Source organism: Camelina sativa, chromosome 16 (genome assembly GCF_030686135.1).
Source record: "Camelina sativa cultivar CO46 ecotype springtype chromosome 16, ASM3068613v1".
Lineage (NCBI taxonomy): Eukaryota > Viridiplantae > Streptophyta > Magnoliopsida > Brassicales > Brassicaceae > Camelina > Camelina sativa.
The window spans coordinates 1501974-1523847 of record NC_141895.1 but is presented as its reverse complement, the minus strand read 5'-3'; the positions used below and the strand labels follow the sequence as shown (position 1 = coordinate 1523847).

Sequence of the window (21874 nt, the reverse complement as noted above, 5' to 3'; positions counted from 1 at the left end):
CCAAGTGGCAAATCTTCTTAATCCGAGTCCTCCTTCAGCCCAAGGGAGGCAAACTTGGGACCATGATATCTTTGCTATTCCAATCTTGTCAATCTGCCCCAACCATAAGAAGCGAGAGCACAAAGATTCAATTTTCCTAATGCAACCCAGTGGTAGAATGAAAGTGGAGATCCATAAGTTAACAATTCCTGAGATTTCAGAGGCAATTAAATGCACTCTTCCAGCAAAGGAGAGAGATTTTGTAGCCCAAGAGTTAAAGCGAGACTTGATTTTCTATATAAGAGGTGCGTACTCTGAGACTTTTAGCTTCCTACTCATCAGGGGCAACCCCAGGTAGCGTATAGGCAAAGTTCCCGGCGTGAAACCATAGCTTGTTAGAGCATCGGATTCAGCTTGAGTCAACCCGGCATGGAAAAGCTGAGTTTTTGCTCTGTTCATGTGCAAACCAGACCATCCTGTGAAGTCCTCTAGGGTTTCATAAATACCGTGCAACGATGAGCTACTTCCATCAAAGAAGATCATCACGTCATCTGCGAACATCATATGGGAGATTTCTACTTCGGAGGTTCTAGGGTGGTAAGATATGTAACATGATGTATACCTTGAACGGAGAAGACCTGAGAAAACCTCCATGGATAAGACAAACAAGTAAGGTGACATTGTGTCCCCCTGTCTGAGCCCCTTGGTGCTTTTAAAGAAACCTCTTGTGTGACCATTCACTGTGACTGAGAAGCTGGCGGTGGACAAGCATTCCTGAATCCATCCTATGAACTTCTCAGGAAGTTTTATAGCTCTGAGGGTTGCAATGATAAAATCCCATCTGATGGAGTCAAAGACATTTCTCAAATCAATCTTAAGCATTGCACTTGGAGGGATCGTTTTCTTGTTGTAACCTTGCACAATATCTGTGGCGAGTAGAACGTTTTCGAGCAGCAGGTGACCTGGCATAAAGGCGGATTGAGCATGACTTATTACCGAGGGTAGGATAGCCTTGAGTCTCCCTACTAAAAGCTTGGATATGACCTTATACACGGTGTTTAGACAAGAGATGGGGCGGAACTCCGAGACTGTTGCTGCGTTAGGAATTTTTGGAAGAAGAACTAAATTTGTTGCGTTCCATTGTTTGATCAGCTGACCCGAGTTGAAGAATCCAAGAACAGCTTCATTGACCTCCCCACCTATGAAAGATCAGCAACCAGCAAAAAAACTCGGAGGAGTATCCGTCAGGTCCACTTGCTTTGTTTCTTGGTAGGGAGAGAAAAGCTGCTTTAATCTCCTCCGCAGAGAAAGGAGAATCCAGAACTAACTGTTGAGCTGATGAAATGTGATGTTCAGTAAATTGGTGATGTCATCCTGAAGAAACAGGGGCTGATCATGTTCTCCGCCTAGAGTATTACTAAAGTAGTTCACGCAGTGGCTTTGAATCTCTTGTTGACTTTCGAACCTGTTACCAGAGCCATCAAGAAGAAAATGAATGTGGTTCAAGGCTTGACGGGACGATGCCATTTTGTGAAAATAAGAAGTGTTCATGTCTCCCTCTCTTAACCAAGTCACTCGTGAGCGCTGTAGGAAAAAGTTTTCTTCTGCCCGTGAGAGGATAATCCATTTCTGTTGCATCTCCAGTTCAATCTCCGCATTCGCAACACTGGGATTTTGGAGCATGCTACTTTGAGCCAAGAGCAGTTTTGCCAGAGCTTCTTCTGTTCGTTTCTCAATATCAGAGTAGTTCTGTTTGCTGAAATCTCGAATGATCCTCTTCAGGGCCTTTAACTTCTGAGATACTCTGAACATTGCGGAACCAGTCACGTTGATAGAGAACCATTCAAGGCAGATCAATGGAAGGAATTTTTGATCCTGCTGCAAAAAATTGTAAAATCTGAACGGTTTCTTTGTCTTGGGAGATGCTGAGTAAAGCCTTATCCCACAGGACACATGGTCAGAAAACGCCGGTTCATGAAAGAGGCCCAGTGAGGCCGGAAAAGTCGTGTTCCACTCATCATTTGCAAGAATGCGATCCAATTTCTTGGCAACAGGAGCTCTTTTTCTCTTATTCCACCATGTGAAGGTTTATCCTCTATAGTTAAGGTCGGTAAGAGAAGCGTTGAACATGACTTCCCTGAAAATTCTAGTGGGTCTGTCTGCAGGTGAACCATCATCAAGTGAGTGCTCCTCTGGGTGCAGAGTCTGATTGAAGTCTCCAAGAATAGCTCAAGCCTTCCCACGCACTCGTGCATCTGAAGACAAAGTGACCAGCTCGTCTCAAAGAGTTTGCCTCGTTGCATCATCGTTTGCTGCGTACACAAAGGAAACCACAAAGACCTCCGGACTCTCCGGGAACTAAACTTCGCAACTGATCATTTGTAAAGACTTAGTGATTGCAAAAACTTTGACACTAGGATGCCAAAGAACCCAGATCTTCCCGAGGTCTGAGAAACCATAGTTATTATCGTAGAGCCAACCTGGCAACATTGCATTGATGAATTTTTGGTGCTTAGGTTGCTTCACGTGTGTCTCCACGAGACTACCAAAAAGAGGTTGATGGCTTCTAAACCATTTCTTAAAACCGCGTCTATGTGAGGACATATTAAGTCACGTGACGTTCCAACAAAAAATGTCAACCGACATATAATTATTTATCGACATAGGATTTATAAGTATTTGGGGCCCTTGCCCCTCGCACTTCGTTGTTGTCTCTGTGACAACACTTCAGTGAACTTCGCTTCATCCTCCAGGTCAAAGTCCTCTTCTGCTGAATGTGAAGAGGGTACATCAGAAGAGTCGTCTTCTTCTTCTGATGTAGGCGTATTTGTTGTTATTGTTATGCTTTTACCCTTCTTACTAGCTAGAGAAGTTGTTGGAGGAAGCACAACTTTACTAGTACTCACTCCCTCAACAAGAATTGTGGGCTTGAAGAGTGTAACTGAGGTGGGATTGGAGACTAGGTATTTAGCTGGATCGGTGGATCTGTTAACCCTCTCCTAATCACCTTCCTTAGTCACTGGTTTGGGAGTTTTAGATCGTCTCCTCCTTTGTTTCTTCTTCTCGACTAGCGGTTTGTTTCTTGTGCAGTCCTCGTTTGTATGAATTGTGGAGTTGTAACCCTTGCATAGGACTGGGGCTGCACGATATTTCCGTAGACTATGCCCAACTTCTCGACATTGAGCATACACCGGAGGCATCTATGGGCTAGATACTTCGATACGCCTAATATCGCCTGACTCAAATTGAACGTTGACGGCCTCCGGTAACGGCTTTTGAGGGTAAATGATTGTAAAGACCTTTGCAACCTCCAAGTTCGTTTTGTTTGCCGTGTTAGGATGCAGAAATTTAGGTTCGCCTACCAAGCTGGCAATATGTTCAAGACCGTCTTCATTGAAAAATTGGAAGGGGACATTTCGGAGTTCAAGCCAGATAGGAGCTGTAGTGAGTTCAGACTTTACTGGAATCACTCCTGGTTCCCACTTAGCAACGAACATTGTTTGCCCTTCAATCTGCCAAAGTCTCTGGTTGATAACCCGATTCCGAGACTGGACGTTAGGAATCCGGAATAAGAAAGCGTGGCCCTCCAATTTGGAAACCGTAATGTCACGAAGTTGCTTACTCCATATACCGTTGACAATGGTATGTATAATACCTTAAGCTGGCGGATCTGAGTAAAAAACTTTCCTATAATGAATGATTCCCATGACTTCTTATGTTTAGTAATCACTGAATCCGGGATTTTCACACACGGCTCACCGGTAGGAAGGTTAAAAGCGTTGCCTTTCTTCTGCAACTTTTTAGAGGTGACTTTGAAGAGGTCACACCAGGTGTCTTCACCAACGGTGGAGCTCTGGTTGATAACTTCTAGGCTTGTCGCAACAATCATGGCGGGTGCAGCTTGCGTAGATGGAGCAAGTATCACTGGGGTAGGCGGAGAAGTAGATGGAGCTAAAGCAGGTACCTCTGTAGCCGCTTTGATCACATCCAGAACGCTTGGGGAGACCAGATCTGTTGGGGGACCTTGGCTAAGCCTGAGGAGGGGGTGGTGGGAAATTGGGCAATTGGAGTGAGGATGGAATTGACGACCACGGGGGGTGGGGAGGGAAGCTTCACCGCGGAACTCGATTCAGAAGAAGAAGACTGAGAGTCGTTTTTTGGGGGCAACGATTTCGCACTTGGAGAGCTGTTGGTGCCCTTCAGGCGCTTTTGTTTCCCTATGGGTAGGAGATAACTCAACGCCTCCAACGAAAGAAGGAGCCGGCGTCGTTGAAGACGCCGAAGGTTAGCTGTGAAAGACACTACTTTTGTCTTTTGAGAGAGAAAGTGAACAGTAACTTTTAATATAACCTTTTAACTCATGTTTTGTTGTACGAATGAACTGCGAGTGTAGTAAATAAACAAATCAAATCGTAAGATAATAAGAAATAATTAAGAAAATTGTATTGTATATATACATATCAATTGCACAGCCCAACTCAGATTCCACAAATCAACCAAATTTTATCTTCTTTTTTCTATCTTTCTGAAACTATATAACTACTTCTACGTCTTTGTCTTCTTCTATTAATATTGACATCTATATCTATATATCCCTACACTGTATTTATTAGAATGACAAGAAGTTATGTTCTTTCTACTTTTCAACAAACTATACGCACCGAGTTCGTTGGAGTGTACTGTTTATATGCAACATATGCACACATATATATATATGTATATATGCTTCTATTAAACTAATATTAATTCTCCTTTTAAAGTGGTAAGAAAAGAAAAAAAAATTCAGATAAAACTCAAATCTTTGACCTACCGTACACATGAAACTGTATTTAAATTGTTACTATATAATATACAACTCATTATTTAACGATTTCATTCATATACACACGAAGGTTAGTGAAAAAAAGAAACTTTATGTTGCATCGAAACTCTTTTTGAGGTGTGTTTCTCGTTTCCGAAACGTTTCGGAAACAGAAACTCGTGGAAACTCGGAAACAAGTTATAGAAACACGATTTCTAAAAATCTCTGTTTGGAAACACGATGAAAACTCCGTTTCCGTTTTGGAAACGCGACGAAAACTCTTTTTTATAATTTCAAAATTTAATAAATAAATAATTTGAAAATATAAGTATTTATGATACATATAATGAAAAACAAAATAATATAATTAGTAGCTTAAAAGTTAAAATCCCTAAATATATGGCGGTGCTGGTCAAAAAATTGATTTTGAACGTTTATTTTTTTACAGTTTTACTTTTAACTAAACTATTTAATATTTCTGTTTTGAATCTGTGTTGTTTCAGTTTTTTTTTAATATGGTTTTTATGTTTGGAGACTTATTATATATATATATATATATATATCTGTGTAGACATATATATATATATATATATACGTTTCCTACACGTTTCCATTACTTAATTTTTGAAAAAAAATCATTTCCCGTTCCCGAAACGTTTCGTTTCCGCGTATCCGTTTCCGTTTCCATGCAACCTTAGAAACTACACGTATAAAATTGAATAAAGTAATAATTAAAAGAAAAGAAGGGGAAGGTACGTAATCGTTACAACAAACATCTCAAAGCTTTATATATAAAAAGCCTCTCTCTTTCACTTCATCACTTCATCAAATCCTCTCTTCCTCTTCGTCGTCTTCGATCAAACTTTGTTAAATTCTTTTCTCCCGACGAAAACAAGAAATATTTCAATGGCGGTTTCGAATTCTCTAACAATCTCTCCAAGAAAACTCCGGTCTGATCTTTATTCATACTCCAACAACCAAAACAATTCCGAGACGCCTCTGGTTATCTCTGTTCTATCGTCACTGATCGAACGAACTCTCACACGTAACCAGAGGATTAGCAGCCGGAGAACGGTTCCGGCGTCGTCTTCTAGCAAGACTCAGATCTTCGATAGCCGTGAAATACCTGACATGACCATCCAATCGTACCTAGAGAGAATTTTCCGGTACACTAAAGCCGGTCCTTCGGTTTACGTTGTGGCTTATGTCTACATTGACCGGTTTTGTCAAACCAATCCCGGTTTTAGAATCAGTCTCACCAATGTACATCGTCTCCTCATCACCACCATCATGATCGCTTCTAAATACGTCGAAGATTTGTAAGTATACTAGCTAAACTTCACTTTCACATATATTTCTTTTAATTTAAAACAAAAAACATTTTGTTTGATTAGATTACATTTTTCTAAATTTGTTTCATTTCTCTGTTTTCAGGAACTATAGGAATTCATATTTTGCGAAGGTAGGTGGATTAGAGACAGAGGAGTTGAACAAGTTAGAGTTAGAGTTCCTGTTCTCGATGGGATTCAAACTACATGTTAATGTGAGTGTGTTCGAAAGTTATTGTTGTCATCTTGAAAGAGAAGTTAGCTTTGGAGGAGGTTATCAGATTGAGAAGGCATTACGTTGCGCTGAAGAGATCAAATCCAGACAAATGATCGTTAAAAATCCTAAACATCATCATCATCATCATCACTTCGCTCGAATCTTGTTGTAGAGAAAGAAACTCTGTTTTTTTCTTTCAAAACAATTCTTAGTTTTTGTTTTGTCGGTTTGTGCTTAGTGGTCTTGACTTTCTGACAAACTTGTTGGTTAGAGTGTTTTGTATATTTTTTGTTTGGGTAGGTTGTAATTGTAAATACTGTATATATATGCGTAGAGATCATTAGCCGTGATGTAAAGTATGAGATTCAATGTCTATTGAATTTGGTAACGTGGTTCAAATCTATGTCCTTGCTTGCATTCATCTAATCAATCATAACAATTTCAGGTATATAACATCATCTAGACTAAAATTCTTAAATTTTGTTTATTTTTCTATCATTTGGAAATGAAAATCTAAATATCTTGAATCGGAATTTAGCAAATAAAGGAAAGTTAGAAAACCACACAAATTATATATATATAGTCCAATAATTAGGCGATATCTAAATTGATAATTTTTTCAAATATGTATATATATTTGTTTGTTTAGTAACATCCAAATATGTACATGAAAGTTAGAAGATAGGATTTCTATGCTTATTTGGTGTCTAATAATTTGATTAAACGGTGGCTTACAAACATGCATTATTACCAATAGCTTTAAAATTCTTTAATAAAGATGTCTTATACTTTCTATGTCTATTATACGCGCACCAACTTTTTCTTATTATAAAATATATCAAATTTATAGTTTCAGATTAGTTGAACCTTTCTCATTTTTTGGGTGTAGGAAACCATACGACCGTGTCTAGTTTCCTATGTAGGTGGTAAAAGAAATGTATTCTCAATTCATCATTGCTCAAACATATAGTATATTGTTTTTGTAGAATCTCACAAGTTAGCATATTGTATATTTTTTTTGATTCTTATGCGAAAAAATAGTTGAAAACCTTGACATATTCTACTAGCTTAACTATTTTACAACCACAAAATTATTTAACACTCTCAATCATATATTGTTTTTTGTTATTTTATTAAACAACTCTAATTATGCCATTTGATAAGAATACAAAGTGTGTTCTAAATTTTTCTTATTATTACTTTTCAAAAAGAGCAGTGTAGTGTGGTTCACGAGCATTCACCTAACCAAAGGCATCGATCAATCATTAAGCCTTAATCCTTTGCACCAAATATTTAAAAGAATAAGATTAGGATCGATGTGTTGATATGATGTCTAATAATTGCCTCACCAAAGGTATACACACTAATATAGTAGTATACCCTGACTTTGTCTTTATTCGGTATTTTTATTATACGTATTGGTCTAACTTCTATAGTAATGTTTAACAAAATTTCACAATGGTTCGAATTTCCACTACTGGTCGCACCTACGTTAGTCATAGTAAATTTAGGAGAACTGGTTTTTTTCTTTTCTTGGGACATAAAATTAGATATGCGATTAAACGGATATAAAATTTAGATATACGGATTTGGGATGATGGGCTTACGGGTTATATTTAACCGAACATATTTTTGTCCAAGTTGTCAAATTAAAAGCGTTCACAACCCTTTTGCTCAGCAAAACATATTATTGGGCCAAAAGAGACCCAAACAAAATCTTGCCTCAACCTTCTCGATCGGGTATTGATTACCAGCGCAAACTGTTAACTGATTATTATTGTTTTTTTTCTTTTTGTTAAAGGGTATTCAATTAATAATATATGCTCAATGGGCTATTTCCAGATTAGGCCCATACAACATCACCTAAAAGTCCGATCCATATACATCAACCCAGACTAAACCATTGGGATACAAAACCGATCGGATTTACAGACCGAACTAAACCGGTTGATGAAAACCCTAATCTACAAACGAAGAACTCGCTGTAGCCGCCGCCCAACAGATCTGCAGATACTTACCGGAACAGGACCTCCGGTAAGCCTGGACGTCGTTAGCCGAACGGAGATGGTGATCCAATTTCCATCCCGCCACCGTAGAGCTGTGTTGAGGAGGAGGAAGAGAACCGAGCTCGTCGTCGTCGAGGAGGCTTTTTGCTCAGTCGTGAGAGAGAAAGATAGTAGGGAGTAGATGAAGAGACCTTCGACGGTGGCTTAGCTTCGCCGGATCAGAAACTACCTCCCCTATCGAGACTAATCCCGCGAAACCTCCAGAATCCCCGGTCCCCAAATCTAACTATCTTCATCGCTCGTTCCTCGCCGTGAAACTCCTTCTTCCACTCTGCGTCGCTACACTGCCGGTAGAGCTCTTACCGTAGGAGTCTCGCAGATGCTTCTCCCTTCCACTGCTCCCTTGATCTTGATCCAATGGTGTTGCCGAGAAGATGCAGAGTCGCGGATGAAGAACCATGAGCTGTAGGGTCCTCATCGTCACCGGAATTGACTGAAGACCCGCCGTCGGCGCACGAGGTTGTGATCAGAAGACTCTCGACTTTGAGAGAGAAATCGCCGCGAGTAAGACTCAGGCGACTTCTCTCCACCTAATTTTATTTTGTTGTATCCTTTCTCAACTGATTATTATTGTTGATCATGAGAGTATGTATATAATTTATAAATAATCAAACCCTAGAAACTGGACTATAAACCATCGGTCTTGTGTGAATCGTTTTGGACTATCGGTTTCATGTGAATCGTTCAGATGAGCGACGTTTAATAATTTCATGGATTCCCATGTTTAATTACGATGCGGTATGAGGAAATTTACCAAACTAATTCAGCTTTCATATAGCCTAATATCGACCACGTTTTTACCCCATAATGTCACAATTTTATTCTAATTTCGAACTTAACAGCTTAGATATCTCATCCAAGTTAAGAAAGATGAAAAGAGAAACTAATATCTCAAAATAAACCTTTGTTGAACTTGAACGGTACGTAGCGGTTTCTGTTATAGTTTTTGGTTTCTAAAATAACGATAAAAAAAAACTCATCATATGTATTCATAAGCTTTTTAAAGATTTTGTTTTCCTCAAATCTAGGATAACTATAATTGTCTTTTTAGTAATAAACCTAAAGCTATTTAAATTTCTTAATCTCTCTAACAACCAGAAACTAAAAACTTAAAACCTAAAAAAAACCTAATAAATTATATATAAAACTCTAATAAAAAATCTGTATCCATTCAAGATCTAAACCAAACATGGCTTCCTCATCTATCAAATATTTTTCTTTTATCATTGCTCTTACAACTTTCTTTGCAATCTCATTGAAGCCATGTTCTTCCCATAATAAAACCCACTGGAACACCGCCGGTATCACGTGGTATGGCGACCGTGAAGGTCCTGGCAGCACAGGTAATTAATCAAACCATGCACTGATATCAGGAAAACTTGAAAATATTTTTACATATTTACATACGTACGGTTCGTAAAATCTATTATACACAGGAGGAGCTTGTGGATTTGGTGATGCAGTGGCAAAGCACCCGTACAAATGTATGGTTTCAGCCGGAGGACCTTCATTGTTCAAAGACGGAAAGGGTTGTGGGGCATGTTATAGGGTATTTTACATATAACAGTTATTATTAATCGGATATCATAATGTAATGTATATAACTATATATATGTACTAATCATGTTTATATGTTATAGCTTAAGTGCGACCATCCGTTGTGCACGAAAAAACCGATCAAGGCGATGATATCGGATGAGTGTGCGGGCTGCACGAAAGAGGCTGTTCATTTTGATCTTAGCGGTAAGGCATTTGGTGCATTGGCCAAACGTGGCAAGGGAGATCAATTACGAAACCTTGGAGAACTAAAAGTTAGTTACAAACGGTACGTATTGTCAAAAACCGTTTCGGTTCATTTTGGTCGGATTAATTTTGGATACAAAATAGCATGTATCGACATTTCATTTCATTATATATACGTACGCATAAGCCGAACAAATTTTGCATGCATGTATCGACGTTCGCTGATAAAAAAGTAGCCTTAATTAATTCTAATCAATATCTCATACATATAAATATAATGCAGTGCATGTTGCAAACACCCGAAGACTAAGATCGCTATCCATGTGGACGCCGGAGCAAATCCTTACTACATGTCTTTCACCGCTAAGTATGCAAACGGTGACGGGAACTTCGCCTGCATCGAGGTCCAACCGGCCGGAGGAAAGTACATAAAGATGGAGGGAATGAGATCCGCCGTTTGGAAACTAAACTCTGGTACTCCTTTGAAAGGACCGTTCAACATCAGGCTTACCTCTGCCGTGTCTGGTAAGAAGATCGTCGCCAAATGCGTTATCCCGGAAAAGTGGAGTCCTGGTGCTATTTACCATTCCACGGTTAACTTCCCCGTTCCAAAGAAGCAGAAGTGATTCCTTTTTTCTACCCCCTAAACGAATCATAACGTTTGAAATTTAAAAGGGGTTATTTATATATAAACTTGTAATGGGGATGGTATACTATATACTAATTTGAAAAATAATTCATATGGGCTTAGAGTTGTTGTCGCTCAGCTAAAAAGGCCCATAATTTTGTAAACGGAATCCGAGTTTGGTTTACGTTTCAACGTGGAACATATAGTAGATTCATAGACCGGATCGGATTGGTTTTGGAGAGGCGTTTAATATTTGTTGTACTACATGTGAATGGAGAAGTTGCACAAAGCATTGATTAACTGTTCTTCACAAGTTTGGTAAATAAAGACTTCGTAAGTACACTCATAAAGTCTCAATAAATTTGTGGTAAACCACCTAACTGTGTAACAAAATACTGAGATTAAAGGTTTCTGAAAAACGCGTTTTATATTAGAAACACACAAATATGAACGGAAACTAACGTATAATAGAACGTTATCCTTTTTTATTAGAAGAAAACAAAAACACAAAAAATCTAAATTGGTAATATGGGTTTGCCATAATTATGGCATCTTGACTAGTTCTTATTCCTAAGACAACGCTATTTTCTTCGTATTTTTTATAATTCCAAAGTAAGAAAGATCGAAATTAAAGGGTGAAAAAATATTTGTTATAAACTATAATTAATCACACGTTTGCATGTTTGATTGCTTATCTATCGTGATTAATAGCTTAAATTTCATCTGTTATACAAAAAAAAAACACTTTGAACCTGTTATAACTTGTAAAATTGGTCAACTAACATTGAATTGAACCTTAAAATCTCACTGTAAAAGGTTGGTCAAAAATTTAATTTGTTAAAAGTTACTGCGATCGGTTAGGGTAATTATAAAAAACAACCGTAGTTTGGGGGGGACTAGTACGTGGCTGTCACGTACTGTAAAAAACTCACAGCAAACGGATGTTAACATCCTCTCATCATTTTTAAGACAACGTTTTGTTTTGCTGGTTCGTCGTTACAACAAACCACATCTCCTCCTCAAGACTTTCGTACAAACAGCCAACTTTCAAATTCCTAATATACCCCTTTTAACTTTTTAATTACTAACTTATTTCTTTGTATAATTAAGAATTAAAAAAAAAGACTCAGCCTAGAAATAGATCAAAAATAAATTACAGCTGCTATTTTTGGTGTAAAAACAGAAAAACTTACAACTACTTAAAAAAAAACAAAACTTAAATAGAAGGGTAAATCGGGAAATAGTCAAGGAAAAAAAAAAAGAGAAGAAGCAGTTTGCAGAAACGGGCAAGGCTCGCATGTTACACTGTCGCTTCTTCAACTTCATGCATACGCTTTTATTAGATTGTTCTCTTTTCTTTCCGTTTTCCAGTTCGAAAATTAAATTTAAGTTTTTTTTCTTTCTTTCTTCTTCATCTTCTTGTTAAACAGTAATAAAAGAGAGAGAGAGAAAGAGATAAAAATAAAAAAAAATTTAATAATAGTTTTGAGTACAAATATTAAGTTCATTGGTGGAGGAGGAGACGAATGCTTGTAGATTCCACTTCTCTTTTTACTTTTTTTTTTTTGTTTTCTCTCTTCTTCTTCGTTCTCTCTGCTCTTTCTTTGTTATTGAAGATGGAGAATTACAAGTGCAGGTATTGCTTTAAGAGCTTCGCTAATGGAAGAGCTTTAGGTGGTCACATGAGATCTCACATGCCGAGTCTTCATGTTGATGAAGAAAGGCCGAGTCAACTCAGTTACGAGACGACTGAGTCCGATGTTTCTTCGTCGTCCTCCAAGGAAAAGAGAAATGGGAAGAAGAATGATGATCCGAAGTTTGCTTCCACAAGCTCTCTTCTTCTTCTTGAAGACGGCGACGGTGATGATGAGAGCGAGACAGAGTCTTCTAGGAATGTTATCAACCTGACTCGGAAACGATCTAAGCGAACTCGTAAACTCGATTCGTTCGCGACGAAGAAGAAGAAGGTGAAAACGAGTCAACTCGGTTACAAGTCTGATCCCGAGCCTCCTCATAGCTCAGCTTCTGATACGACGACGGAGGAAGATCTCGCCTTTTGTCTCATGATGCTCTCGAGAGACAAATGGAAGAAGAACAAAAGTAGTAATAATAGTAAAGAAGTAGTGGAAGAGATCGAGACAGAAGAAGAAGAAGAAGAAGAATTAGAAGGTTACAACAACAGGTTAAGCAAGATGAATCGAACGACAAGAACAACAACGACGAAAGGGAGATACAAGTGCGAGACTTGTGGGAAAGTGTTCAAATCTTATCAAGCATTAGGTGGGCATAGAGCAAGTCATAAGAAGAACAGAGTAAGTAACAAAACAGAGCAGCAACGAAGCGAAACAGAGCATGACAATGTGGTTGTTGTTGTTGCTGCTGCTGAGAAGAGAATCCATGAATGTCCTATTTGTTTTAGAGTTTTCGCATCGGGACAAGCACTTGGAGGTCACAAAAGATCTCACGGGATTGGGAATTTGTCTGTCAATCATCATCAAGCTCATCATCAAATCGAGTCTGTGAAACAGAGGATGATAGATCTTAATCTCCCTGCACCAACCGAGGAAGACGAAGTCTCTGTGGTGTTTCAATGAATGCTGAATAAAGGTAACAGACTTTGCGTGATTCGGGTCGTCCAATTTTTCGTAAAGTTTGAATCTTTTTTTATTTTCTTTTTTTGGGGGTTTTTAATGTGTTTCTTTTAAATGCAAAGGAGGCTACTTTTACATGTTCTAACGCCGATTCTTTTTTCTTCGTATTGGCCTCACGTCGTGTTGGCCTAACCACATAAATTGAAGAACATTCAAATAAGCTTCTACTTAGTTTATAGACTATTAATGTTATAAAGTATACAACTTTTAATGTTTGTGTTGAAAATTTAATTTTTGGCTCTTCTTGTTGCTTACTACTTTGTTATTGAAAGCTTCTTCTTCTAATAAGTCCCCACTTGACTTATCTCATTCATTCCTCTTTGTGTTAAAAGAGTTAGTCAAGCCTCTTAAGAATTAACAATCGCTTTCACAGTCCAAAGATAATTTAGTCTAAAAGTAAAGAAGACGTTTCAGTTGTAAAGTCATAGTTCCAACTTCCTACTTAGTTTTAAAGAGTTATGCCTTCTTTTTGTTTAATCATAATTAATTAGGATATTCCGAGTTTTACTTACAAAAACATAACTTCACAAAGTTCTTAGTGAGATACTTGTCTTGAGCTCATCTTTGTAATGTTTAAACCATCAAATTTAAGGGATGATATATAGAATACTACTTGGTTGCACAAGTAGATTTGTGTTTGGTCTACCACAAATGTAGAATTATTCTTCGAGTATGCTTTATTCTTTACTTATGACTTGAAGCAAAACCCACTAACTTTCACCGCCCCAATAGAATCCAACAAATTGTGTGACTCAGAGTGGTTGTATCCAAGTAATTGCAAGCTTGACTAATCTCACATTATTAATTTGGTAAGACTAATCACTTGGGATTTGGTGAGGTTAGTTCCCTGAAATCATTTTCCATCTGATCATTTATTTACTATTTTCCTAAATTTGGAGGCATTAAAGTGCTTGATGAATCAGAAGCTGGAATGAAAAAAAATATATGCGAGTGAGGAAAATAAATAGAGAGAGTTGAATCGTAAGTAAAAATCTCATTTTATTAAATGCATCTCACCTCTGTCTAAATTTGTGAGCCCATTTGATGACAGCCGTTGGTACAAAGATCCTGAGACTGACACTAACCTTCACTAATATTCTCGCCTATGAAAAAAGAATAAAGCAAAAGCAAACCCAAATCTTCAACCAAAAAAAAAAAAAAACGGTAAAACAAAAAAAAAGTTGAACTAGTTTGGTCTACTCAACTTATGGCTTACTTTACAATTATGCTGCTGTTGATTGGTCAAGCACCATGCTCGGGGAAGACTTAAACACAATGACTTTAAATTAGGATTTGCTCTAGACTGAAAATCTTAACAAAAAACGGTATAACCATATTTTAAAATTGATTAATTTGTATTCGTAAAATCACCTTTTCAACTCGTACTAACACTAGTTATTATTCTAAGTTGACAACATTTTTTTAAAGAAGGAGACAAAACACATTGGGTGTGGTTTAAAAACAGAGAAGCACAAAGAAAAGATGTTTGGTTGGGCGTGATTAAAGTGTCTCTCTGACTCAATGGCTCAATGCACCAGGTTCAGCTTCAAGTCCTCTTCATTTAATTTTCTTCTCTATTTAATGTTTTCGAGTGCTCCTTTTTTTCGTTCTGCTTTTCCAAACTTCGGTTTGTTTAATTTAGTACAGAAAAGGGAAATCAACTTATAATAATAATGACTTTCACTTAATACAGCCACCGTTATAAATCTCTCAACTTGCAAGAAGTTTCAATAGTATGAGATTATATTTGATATGAGAACAAATATATCTCAATTAAAAGAAAACAAACCAGTGTGGCTTCCACGTAACACGACGAAGCTTAATTGGTCAACGGATTCATAAAGTAACTTTCAAGAACATTAACCCACTTCGAATTACGATTTTAATTGTGACTCAAAGTATTGATTAGTGGATAACGTGTCCTTGCTTTAATACTTTGGACCAGTACTTATAACGTATAACTGGTGACATGACATGGTTACAAGTTTTCTAGTGAAAAAGAAGAAAAAAAATAATATAATAAAACAAGTAGAAGAGGTAAAAAGTATAGTTTGTATAGAAATGGTAGAGGTACCGACTAATTTTTACTGGTTTTATTTTTGGTAACAAATTATGTGATACGTCAATTACGGATACGGTAAAATAGTTCATCGATCAAAACCAATTATTTAAAAAGAAAAAAAGGGTTCATAACCAGTCAACTAAATCGGACAGCTCTCTAATATTTTACCTTTACCTGTTATTGTCACTTTATCCAAACTAGACTAGTTTCATGTCCATAGATAAGTAGAACTTTATTTGCCCAAAAAAAAAAAAAAAGATAAGTAGAACTTGTTTTCTTAATCGAATTTTTCCAATTTTTGTCTTGAAGTTTCCTTTCTCGTCTCGAAGTCTCCTTCCACAAACCCTACATTCTTACTATATCAATATCAATCGCCAAATCTTTTCAAAAGCAAATGTAAATGATGTCGATAGATAGTACGTAGGCGTAGTTAAATACCCATTTTTGTAAATAAAATGGCAGGCACAATGTAAAATTAAATCATGAATTTAATCATAGTAGGAGAAATTCCGAATGAAAACGAAAACTCTTAAGTAACCTTTTACATGATCTTACATCCTCATTGTAAATCTCCCATCGTAAATTTCTTAGTTGGAGGCTTGGTGCTGGCGTCGACGGAAAACTCTTAATTAGCCACCGGCTCATACTGGTGGAACTCATGACGTGTATATGGATGTGGAAGAGTAAGAGTTTGATGGTGCGATATTAAGGTTGATTTATCTGATTTAAAAATACTTCAAAAATGTGTATAACTAAATTCGTTTTAGCGCATCAAGAGACTACTTCCTAAAAGGCTAATTTACTTACATTACATATCATATTAAATTGAGTTTACTTATATATATAAACCCATGGCGAATATAATAAAGAATAATCGGTTCTATTCTACACATTTCTGCTTCGAATTAATAGACTTTACTATGTGGTGTATATAGAGCACATTCCTTCATCTTAGAGTTATACCACATTAACCAAACAGGCCTGTAACCAAACATGATACGTAGTGTATATAGAGCAAATTGTCTGTAAGATACACATCGTGACTAAAGAATATTTCATCACATGGTAACTCAATGTAGTCAATTTTAAGATCAAACACCAAGACATAAGAATTCCTCACATACATATTGCTGTTTCACTTGCCAAATATATTGTAAATACGTAAATGGGTGCAAGATATGATGATAATACTTATACTAGTGGTTGTAATTGCAATTCATGATTGAGAAAGAAAAACGCTTTCATTCTACAAATCTTATATAGTATGAGAATGTTTTCTCCTAATTTTGCATAACAGGATGACATTTGGCAGCGTATATTTTCGACACATGTCTTTATTTTTGAATTATTAATTTCTTTTAATTTATTTTCCTCAAAAGTACATACATTATTTTCATATTCATTAAATTTAAATAAAATTTTTGTACTAAAAAATATATTGACATTTATGCAATATTCTTTTAGTAATTATATATAGATATCATTTATCAATATTTTATGTAATTAACATAACATTATAATTTCGCATATGTATCATTTTTCAATACTTTATATAAGATTACCATAACATTATAATTTTGCAAATAAGAAAGAATTAAATATTAATATTATAAATTTAGACAAAATAAATTTCTGATAGTTAAAGATTTAAATAATAATATCATAATTTTAGAAAAATATAATGTGATAGTTATTAAATTCTTTACTAATTTCAAGCTATAAAAATATTAGAATATTATAATAATTATTTTTGATAAAAAAGTATAATATTTGTTTCACAGTTTTTGTCCCAAAATATTAAATCAATTTATTCTAAAATATTTTCAAGATATTAAAACAATATAATATTTAATTTTTCTTTAATAGTAATCATTAACACAATTTATTGCATATTAATTCTTGAAAATGTAACTCCCATGATGTTGGAAAAAAAAAAAAACAAATATTTCATCATATGAATACACTTTAATGTATTAATTGCAATACAATTTGTGTTTTACAAAAAAAAACCACAGACAATACCTATGGTATATTTAATTTTTGAAATGTAACCTAACTCCCATAATATTTGACCCACAAAAAAAAATGAAAAACCTCTCATACTTCTACAAATTTATGTATAAATAGCTAGACAAAGTCTTCATTAAACCTAATTTCTGCCTCTCACATAATTTTCTAAATTTTGTAATATTTAATGTTTTCCTATATGTGACATTTGTAGGTTTTGAAATAAATAAGTTGAGTCGAAATTTTGGAGCATATATAGAAGTGAACATGTTAAATGTGGTAATTCATTAGAAAGAGTTAAATGAAGAAGGTCTTAGGCACATAACACATTCTCACTTGTAAATGTTGTTTCAAATGCCTATTTTGTATATCAATGTTGTAATTTGTTTTTCTTTTTATCCATTTGATAAATTTTTAATATAAAAATTTTAGTTTTAGATCATAATTCATAAACTCTAATAAATTTTATATCTTAGTCACAATATTTATGTTACTTATTACCCATGCTATATTTTATACAAGTGTGTTTGTATGTATTACTCATGAAAATGAGTATAAACAAATATTAAATATTTCGAATACTATTACTTTAAATTTGTTCTTTAACGTCACAACTGTGTTTGTATGTATTTATTAACTTTGTTTTCGATAACCATTTCCATAGTCTTTTATTTGATATAATAATATATCAATAACATTTTTTTACTCAATTCTCAACTAAAATTCAGTTTGCATTTAGTATGTTCAATAGATATAAAGTACATGATCAAAATATAGAAATATCTAACAGAGAAATTTCTTTTCCAAATTCAATTAATCAATAAACATAAAGAATTCTACTTCTAGAACACAAATGCATTTGAAGTCATTTGTATAATTTATTAAGATTAAAATATTTTATTGCTAAAAAATTCAAATTATAATAAGAAAACTTTTAAGCATGTGTGAAGCATACTGGTAATATATAAATATCAAAATTATTTATGCTACCTTTAGTTATTTAATTAATGAAATTAATTACGCCGAGAATGAAGGAAGAGCATGAGTTTCGGCTCAAGAAGATGTTATTCGAGAAATTCAAGCTACTGTCTTGCCCTTCTTGGAGGTGTCTGGTTTTAGAAGATATTGATGTTTTATAGATTATGTTAAATGCGGACACATGCTCATCCGCATTTTATTTTATACTTAATCAATATTTTTTCCCTAACGTCAAAAATGTTTTAACATGAAGAGCTCTATATATTATGGGATACATAATAAATATTTTAAAGTAACTATTCATATTAATAAAAAAATTCAGTTTAATGTTTATTAATCAATAGTCTGCTAATTTTAAGTGACCGAAAATACTTATTTAAAAACAAAACAAATAACAAACATAAGATAATTTATCAAAACACAAAATATATAATTTTAAATATTTTATTAAAAAAATTATTATAAATTTACATAGTCTACTTTTAGTATATATATAAGTAACTATGCGTATTTAAGTATATTAAATTTTCGCCTTTTTTATTAGACGACATCTTTTAACGCGCAACAGAAAAACATTTTTGGAGTTCAAATTCAGGAGGTATAATATAATGTAATCTTATTATTACTTTGTCAAAAGGATCTATATATATATATATATATATATATTTTAATGTGAATTTCAGTAGGATCTAATCTAATTAAGCTAAAATGCCTAAATCGTAATGGACAAAAACCAGCTAGCTAAACCAATGAGATTGGGATTGGAAGTTGGGACGTTGTGGTCTATGACTATAGTAACCACAAATTAATAAAGACTGAATCGAATCAGTCAAGAGACGGCTAACTTCGGTTTAATCCGGTTCGGCATGACTGGAACTTAAAGAGAAACCTGGAATAGTCGGCCTAATAATTAATCTAACAAATCCACTAACATATATGGGCCGACTATTCAGGCCATCGACACATATTATGATATTCTGAGAGGCAAATGTTATCTTTGCATCCAAACACGAGGCTTACTCCCAAGATTTTTTTTGTTTTCTACTCTCCTGAGTCCGCCGGAGACGTTTAGTTAAAGAGAAGAAAATAGCCAACGGATTTAGGGATCTTATTAACGTTCTGCGATTCACCGGTGAGGTTTTTTTTTTTTTTTTTTTTTTTTAATTTCTCCAATTTCATATCGCCTTCTTCTTCTTCGTCGTCCTGATATAAAGTGCTTTCGCGTTTGCTTTCCCGAGAATTCGTGGTAACATTGATTTTGATAAATCGACTTCAATTTGATTTATTTCCTCCTTATGCTTATAAGTTTGCGTCAAGATTTGATCTAATTGGAACAAGTAACCAATTCAAGATTCTTAACTCGTTAATTGATTTTGATTATCCGGTTTAATAAGTGTCCCATGTAATCTTCTTGGTCCTCATAATATTGAATTTTTTTTGTTTGCTTATGTTAAGAACAGAGAGTGTTAGAGACTTCAATGGTGACCCAAGGAATGGTATCTCTTACAAAGTCTCTATGCACTATGACTCCACGATTCCGTCTCAAGAACCCGAGTTTGTTGCAGAACCTAAAGACCCCCGGATCTTGTCATCTCCGTTTCAGAAACCTCCGTGTCTTATGCACAACTAAACTCTCTCAGTGGGAACCATCACCTTTCATTCATGCTTCTGCGGAAGAAGAAGCTGCTGCTGATATAGTATTGGGCAAAACCGCTAATGTCTTCGAATCTGTTGTATCCGAGACTGCAGAGGAAGAAGAAGAGAAACTAGAATCAGCGCAACAACAGAAGAACTCTCAAGTTCAGGTACTTAAATGGCCAATATGGCTATTAGGTCCATCTGTTCTCCTCACTAGCGGTATGGCACCCACTTTGTGGCTTCCTCTGTCATCCGTTTTCCTCGGTTCCAACGTCGTTAGTCTGCTTTCATTGATCGGTCTAGATTGCATTTTCAACCTCGGAGCAGCACTTTTCCTCTTGATGGCTGATTCTTGCGCTCGTCCTAAAGACCCATCACAGTCCTGCAACAGCACACCGCCGTTTAGCTACAAGTTCTGGAACTTGTTTTCACTCATAACCGGGTTTCTCGTCCCAACGTTACTTCTCTTCGGATCCCAATCCGGCATATTAGCTTCTCTCCAACCGCAGCTTCCTTTCCTCTCGTCAGCTGTTCTCTTCTTCCCTTACTTCATTCTCCTCGCGGTTCAGACATTAACAGAGATCCTCACATGGCACTGGCAATCACCTGTCTGGCTAGTTACACCAGTTGTCTACGAGGCTTATCGAATCTTGCAACTGATGAGAGGGTTGACACTTAGTGCAGAGGTCAACGCACCGGTTTGGGTGGTTCATATGCTTCGTGGGCTTGTCTCTTGGTGGGTATTGATCTTGGGAATGCAACTCATGAGAGTTGCTTGGTTTGCTGGTTTTGCATCTAGAACAGCAACAACAAGTCAGCAACCACCATCTGTTGCTTCTAAGTAAAGACAGTTATTAGATGTTTTCTTCCTTTAGTTTTCAACAGTCATGTCAGACTATACATATCTGTAACTCTTTCTACTCACTGTATAGCTTTTATTATTCGTGAGTTGGTGATAAACTGATAATGGTAAAAACATATTCAATATTATTCACTTTTTAAAGTTAGGTGTGTGATACATAATATTTTAATGCGTTTCCGATTCAGCTGTCAATAATGCATATTTCGCATGTAATTTTTTGTTGGTTCGTCTCTTGTTATATAGAGTCTGATTGGTTTGCTGGTTTTGCATTTAGAACAACAAATCCGCAACAACTTGCTTTAAAGTAAAGAGATATACATATGTTTCTTCGTTTAGTTTTTTAAGTCTTGTCAAAGAAAAAAAAAACAAAACAAAAGCAGATTTGTATAGGCTTTAGTACTAGCACTGGGACTTCGGTTATTTTAGTTCGATTTCGGTTTTTCGGTTTTTTTGAGTTTTGAAAATCTTACCGAATTGAACCGAAATATATTTCAATTCGGTTATTTCGGTTTCTCGGTTAATTCGGTTTTAAAATTTTAAAACCGAAATTTGATTAAAAACATGAAAAATCAGATTTTTTGGTTATTTAGAGATAATCTCGGTTTTTTCGGTTTTTTCGGTTTCGGGTTTTTCGGGTGATTCGGTTATTTTAGGTATAAGTTTTGGTTTTGTTAGATTTTTCCCTAAAAAATTTAAAAAAATTAAAAAAAATAATTCGGTTAACCAAAAACCGAACCGAAATAACCGAAATATTTTGTTTTTTTTTGAAAAAAAAATTGTACCAATCGGTTCAGTCGCAATAACCGAAACCGAACCGAACACCAAAAATATCGGTTCGGTTCGGTTATTTCGGTTCGGTTAAAAATCCCAGGGCTAGGCTTTACCGTTTTCATATTGCTAAGTTGGTAAACAGT

General features: G+C 35.6%; 4 protein-coding genes across 5 annotated transcripts; all 4 read left to right on the top strand.

Moving 5' to 3' along the window:
- Positions 1-5545: 5545 nt before the first annotated feature.
- LOC104749274 (cyclin-U2-2) lies at positions 5546-6728 on the top strand. Its single transcript, XM_010470865.2, has 2 exons — positions 5546-6099; positions 6215-6728. The coding sequence occupies exons 1-2, from the start codon at positions 5687-5689 to the stop codon at positions 6495-6497; spliced, it is 696 nt and encodes a 231-aa protein (XP_010469167.1). The 5' UTR covers positions 5546-5686; the 3' UTR covers positions 6498-6728.
- A 2592-nt stretch (positions 6729-9320) lies between these two features.
- Positions 9321-11062, top strand: LOC104749273 (expansin-B5-like). Its single transcript, XM_010470864.3, has 4 exons — positions 9321-9734; positions 9828-9940; positions 10032-10216; positions 10418-11062. The coding sequence occupies exons 1-4, from the start codon at positions 9581-9583 to the stop codon at positions 10758-10760; spliced, it is 795 nt and encodes a 264-aa protein (XP_010469166.2). The 5' UTR covers positions 9321-9580; the 3' UTR covers positions 10761-11062.
- A 1062-nt stretch (positions 11063-12124) lies between these two features.
- LOC104749271 (zinc finger protein ZAT9-like) lies at positions 12125-13696 on the top strand. Its single transcript, XM_010470863.3, has one exon. It carries the CDS (start codon positions 12289-12291, stop codon positions 13354-13356), a length of 1068 nt encoding a protein of 355 aa, XP_010469165.2. The 5' UTR covers positions 12125-12288; the 3' UTR covers positions 13357-13696.
- Positions 13697-19422: 5726 nt separating this feature from the next.
- LOC104749270 (uncharacterized) lies at positions 19423-21101 on the top strand. 2 transcript variants are annotated; one of them, XM_010470861.3, is made up of 2 exons: positions 19423-19592; positions 19921-21101. In XM_010470861.3, exon 2 carries the CDS (start codon positions 19939-19941, stop codon positions 20941-20943), a length of 1005 nt encoding a protein of 334 aa, XP_010469163.1. In that variant the 5' UTR covers positions 19423-19592; positions 19921-19938; the 3' UTR covers positions 20944-21101. The 2 variants fall into 2 exon arrangements, with proteins under 2 accessions (XP_010469163.1, XP_010469164.1); XM_010470862.2 differs by having other exon boundaries at positions 19435-19592; positions 19916-21101.
- Positions 21102-21874: the final 773 nt, after the last annotated feature.